Source organism: Phaethon lepturus, unplaced genomic scaffold (assembly GCF_000687285.1).
Source record: "Phaethon lepturus isolate BGI_N335 unplaced genomic scaffold, ASM68728v1 scaffold32957, whole genome shotgun sequence".
In the NCBI taxonomy this organism is placed as follows: Eukaryota; Metazoa; Chordata; class Aves; order Phaethontiformes; family Phaethontidae; genus Phaethon; species Phaethon lepturus.
The window spans coordinates 1913-7331 of record NW_010553069.1 but is presented as its reverse complement, the minus strand read 5'-3'; the positions used below and the strand labels follow the sequence as shown (position 1 = coordinate 7331).

At 45.4% G+C, this 5419-nt stretch overlaps 1 protein-coding gene across 1 annotated transcript; it reads left to right on the top strand.

Annotated features, from left to right (window-relative positions):
• Positions 1-378: 378 nt before the first annotated feature.
• On the top strand, positions 379-4601 carry TMEM220 (transmembrane protein 220; the record flags this gene model as incomplete). The annotated part of the gene is made up of 4 exons (XM_010291434.1): positions 379-439; positions 2230-2353; positions 3156-3215; positions 4469-4601. Coding segments are annotated over 4 exons (378 nt in total), but the record flags the coding sequence as incomplete, so codon positions are not given.
• Positions 4602-5419: the final 818 nt, after the last annotated feature.

Sequence of the window (5419 nt, the reverse complement as noted above, 5' to 3'; positions counted from 1 at the left end):
AAAGGGAGCTCCTGCTGCCAGGGGAGCCGCCCAGCGCAGGTGGAGGGTTGGGGGCCGGGAGGGGTGTCCTGGAGGGGCTTTGCCTGGGGGATCAAGATGCAGTGCAAGGGGCTCTGCAGCAGGCTGGTTGGGCAGCAAGGACTCGGTAACCGAGAAGCTGAGGAGCAGGGGCTGGTATTCAGCTGATGGTCCGGGGTGTTGGGTGGTGATGGTGATGAGCACCAGCAGTGCCAGGGCATGCCAGAGGGAGAGGGATTGGCAGCTGTTAGTCACATCTGACAGACTGCTGTGAAGGGGAGAAGCGTTGGTGTGGAGGCGTGCTTCTGCTTCCTTATCTTGGAAGTTTTGCCATAGAATAGATTTGTGTTTCATTAACAGGTTGTCTACTTGGTGCCAGCTGCCCTGACGCTGCTTGTCAGCATTAACCCTTCAATAACAGGTATGTAAACCTCTTCTGTGGAAACATGTTCTGCTGACCTTTTGAGGGCAAAAAACTGTGGGACCCGCTTCTACAAAAGCTGGTCATTGGTTTAGTGCTCGTGGTTGGACGTGCTTGTAGGTGAACAGATGAGCCTTGCATAAAGGCCTGCTGCTGGGATGGTCTTACCTTTGCACCCCAACTCCAGTGCTCAAAGCCTGAGTGGAGCACAAGCCTGGGAGCACACTCTGAACCTGGCTCTGGTGTTGATGTTAGCACATTAATTCACTTTGTTTCCTTGTTGTAAATCTCTGGTTTTGATTATCTACCTCACAGAAGAGCAGTTGAGCTCTACAAAGTCCGTTGAAAGAGCTAAAGGTCCTTGTCTATATCAAGTATTGCAGCTACACCAGAAAGCGCATGGGCAGAGATGGGGATGTTTAGAGGCTTCAGTGCAGTGTCCGAGTTTCCAAGGGCGTACACTAAGGGAGCTAATGCCACATCATATGTTGAGAGAATTGGTCAGATCAGATTTGGTTCAGGACTCCAGAAAATAATTCATTTTTTGCATTTCCATCCAGTAGAAATAATTTTAAAACAACATTTTATGTACACAAAGTGACTGTATCTTTTCTTGCAGAGTAAGTATACTTACTCTGCAAAAACTAAAACACACTTATGCCAAAAAAGAAAATCTTCAAGCGTGCATGCTGTTGTCACAAATCACACCGTTGCAGCCTCTTTGCGTTCTGGCTACCTTAAGCATATAAAATATCAGCATTCATAAAGCCAAAACCCATGAGAGTTGGTTGCCTGTGGTTTTGAACATTTCAGAGGAGGTTTATTTGTGTGATAGGTGTAGCTTCAACATCACGGCATTTGGCTGGTCAAGAGGATCTGCTTGATTCAGGTCTGTGGAAGACCCAGATTCTGCCTCTGCTGAGCTGCAGTAGGTTCAGCCAAATGGGGAATTGATTACGATGTTGGGTCACGCTGAGCTCTTGAATTTTGGCAGCTCATCATCTTTAATGCTTGCCTGGATGGGTCAGTGCCCAGAAAAGACTGCTTTTAACTTGGTTTTTGCTTGTTGACATTGCTGAGACCAGCGAGAACTGCCTGTGTTGTTTGCTCACTTCTCCCCTCTGTGGGAATGGACATGGAAAACCACAACAATCTGTGGGGCCCATGCAGATATTTCACATCATCTGTATTTCTCTGTTTAAAAACATCAGTCCTCAGGCAGAGATGTCATCAGCGTTGCTCATCATCACAGGCAAAAGCTCAGGCAGATGCTTTATCTGGGAGCATGAGGGGAGATGCTTCCTGCAGTGGGGTGGTCGCTTGGTACCTGACGGCTCGCTGGGAGCTGGGGCTCGCTCCCTCGCACTCCGGTGGTCCTCTGGGGTCATGCGGAGCATCTGGTTATGGCTGCGAGCTCTGGAAAGGCCGTTCCTACTGTTTAAGAGAACTTCCATTTGTAATCAGTCTCGTGATTGTTTTCTATGCATGTTGACTTCTGGAGCCTGTTTTGTTTGCTGGAGAGAATAAGAAATCATTTTCATTGAGGTGCTGCTGCCAAGAAGTTGCATTCCTAGGAAAGCAAGCCCCAAGCTCACTAGCGTTTATTTTCAACAGCACTTTTTAGCAGATTTGCCTGGTCATAAAGATGCTGGTATTAATTCCATCTTCCTGCCCTAAGATGTGTGTGTGTGTTTGCTGGAGGCATCTTTTTTAGCAACTCAGTTCCTTTTTAATACGTAGGGTTTACTTCATGCTACATTGCAGTTGCTGGCAGTCTATTTTTTCCTCAGATAACTGTGTTTGGAGAAGCCTTTGTGACCTTCATTCTGCTGGTTGTATCGTTGGTACCATTGCCTTGGCTTGCTCTTTGTTTGCTTACGCTCAAGGAAACATTTTGCAGGAAGAGGAAGGAAGGTAAGCAGTGATTTTTACTTTCCCCTGCACGAATTCAGCACGCCAGGACATCTTCGGGTGGTCACCTTGCTAAACTTTTATTTGCTGGGCTGTTGCAGTGAGTGCTTGTTGGTCCAGGGGAATCAAGCCAAGGAGGAGGGGCTATAGTGCTCCAGACCACCCCTTTGTTGGACAAAAGAGCTAAAGGGAGTGTGAACAGTTGTGATTGCATGCCTGATTGTGGCAGTTAGACTTAATTGGAGCAGTTCTGGCTTTCGAAGACCAATGCACTACCACAGTGAAACAGCTTCGTGTTCTCTTGCTGGAGCTGTAGGAATGGGAATTAATGTTTCAAAAACTCCATGTTTATCTGGCATGGGCTGTTGGGTCCTCTAAACTGCCAGGGATTGAGGAGGAGGGAGGATTTCTCACCTGGACGTTCCATTGTTGCCTAAAGTAGGTGATTTGCAGTGCTGAGGCGAAGCACTGGCAGCTACTGTGGCCATTTACGGTCTGGAAAACAGGGATGCTGCTTTGCTCTGTGTTAATGAGGGAAATGTGCTGCGGAATGTAAATTTAGCAGCAGAACAAAAAGTGGAAGCAGGAATTTCTGCAGCTGTATAGCTGGTTCATGTGTGTTTGTAGATTTATAGTGGGAAGCAAAGTTAATCCTTGTAAATACCTTTAGAATTATAATCCTAGTAAAACACTGAACTTCTCCAAAGGAACAGACACTACTGTTTTGGAGGCAAAGTTTGTATTGTTTTAAAAGTAAACATCTGCTTGTATTATTTTCTGATCTGTTTTTTGTTTGGCTTTTTAGAGAGTTGTTTGGTCTGGTGATTATTACAATATGGATGAGTCTTTGTCGCAATTCAGCAAAGTAAGTTTTGTTTTTTCTTTAATCCATTTGTATGTTCACATTTAGGGACTAGCTTCTTTAAAACGCATAGCTGCTTTTGGCTGCTTGTTTTTCTGCTTCCTGTCACTGTCTAAACTTTCTCAGGTACCTAGGCAGTAGTCGCTGGCGCTACAGCCTGTAGGATCTTGTACAGATAAAAGTCTGTAGGAGGAAAGTAAAGCTACATGAAACATTTTTTTCTGTTCCCCTACCATAATGGGCAGGGGACATTCTCCCTTTGCGTAAGGACAGCATGCCCCTTCTGTGGAACAGGCTAGTGAGTGTTGGCCACAACTGCTGATGAACTGCAAAACCATTTCTGCCATTGCTCCCAATTTACAGAAGTTTCTAGTGAGTGTCATAGAATCATGGAATACTTTGGGTTGGAAGGGACCTTTTAAGGCCATCGAGTCCAACTCACCTACAACAAGCAGGGACATCTGCAACTAGAGCAGGTTGCTCAGAGCCCCGTCCAACCTGGCCTGGGATGTTTCCAGGGATGGGGCATCTACCACCTCTCTGGGCAACCTGGGCCGGGGTTTCATCACCCTCATGGTCAAAAATTTCTTCCTTGGATCTAGTCTAAATCTGCCCTCTTTTTTTTAAAAAAACCATCACCCCTTGTCCTATCGCTACAGGCCCTGCTAAAAAGTCTGTCCTCATCTTTCTTATAGGCCCCCTTTAAGCCCTGGCAGGCTGCAATAAGGTCTCCCCGGAGCCTTCTCTGCTCCAGGCTGAAGAACCCCAACTCTCTGTTGGGTCTCTGTACTGGTGTCTGCTGTGTCCACCGGAGCAGGCAGGTGATGCATGCAGAGCTGGCAGAAGGCTCTGAGCGGCTGCCTGGCTGCAGTGGCTCCACGCTTTTCCCCTCCAGCCTCTTCAGAGGACTGTGGTACAGCAGTTTTGCTAAATTCCTCTTAGCTGGGAGCATTAAAAATTCCAATCTGCCAAAAATTACCTTTGTGCTGGGAAACATTTCACAGATGCTCAGGGCAAGCAGGGTTCTCTGTTTGTTTGTTTGTTTGTTTTTTAATCAGGTTTATGTAGCCTAAGGTGGCAGAAAAGCTTTTTCTGCTGGCATGCGGTGCCTCTCCAGTGAAGGACTCTGCTGATGTATCCACAGGAACTACATTAAAGTGGCCAAAGGCTCTCTGCTGTCTTTCCAACTGCAGCCAGGTGTCAATGTTTCTAGCAGTCTGATTTGAAGTAGCTGTGTTGCATTTGCTTTGTTATAGGAGTCCGCTGAGTGGAGTTCGCTTGATTGCTGCAGTTGTGGTCGCCCTCTTCCCCTTTGTTTCGTGGCTGTACATTTACGTGAACAAAGAGATGCGAGCATCTTGGCCAATGCACTGTAAAACGGTCATTTAATTGGGTGGAGAAAGTGTAGAAAAAATATTCTGACCTTACTTGCCTTTGCTTTTGGTTCTTAATGAGAGGTTAGTATCAATTTGCTAGGACTCAAGAGTGCCTGGCTCCTTCCATCAGTGAGGTTTGAGATTTGTCAAAAAAATTAGGGAACACTGTGAAATCTGAGTGGACAATTTTTTTAATGGAAACTGTTGTTCAGCTGGCTGCTTCATACATTTTCAAAGCGCTGTTGATCTAATATGTCTTCTAATGGTATATTCAAGATATCCTGGCATCCCTGGATCAGTCTCCAACCACCTCGTACTTTGGGAAATCTTACTGTTGTGTAACGTAAAGGGAAAAAAAAGTAAAGCAAACACTTTGTTTCAATATTTGTTTCAATGACTACTTACAGCCATAAAACTTGCAGATATCTTCCGGATAGTCTATTGAGACCAATTGAAAAATTGAGCAGTCTGTGTTTCTGTTCCTATGCTAAAATCATATGTAGAATGTATCTGAAGAAATACTTTTGCTATTATCTTTAAATGAAAATTACTGCTTTTAGAGAGTAATAAATACTATTTTTCTAAATAAAATACAATGAAAGCTTCCATATCTTTTTTTTTCTGTGCAATGTGTAGTCAAGACTGCCACTAGCAGACACGACCATTATCACAACTCTGCTTCTCATAGAATTTCTGTTCCCAGAAAGCAGAACCCCCAGAGCAGCCCAGCAACCGTAAGCACATTCCACTGCTACTAATCCTGAAGGAGGTACAGGTGAATACACTGGACACACAAGCTGGCTGGGAAAGAGCCAGAACAGGTCCAGATGC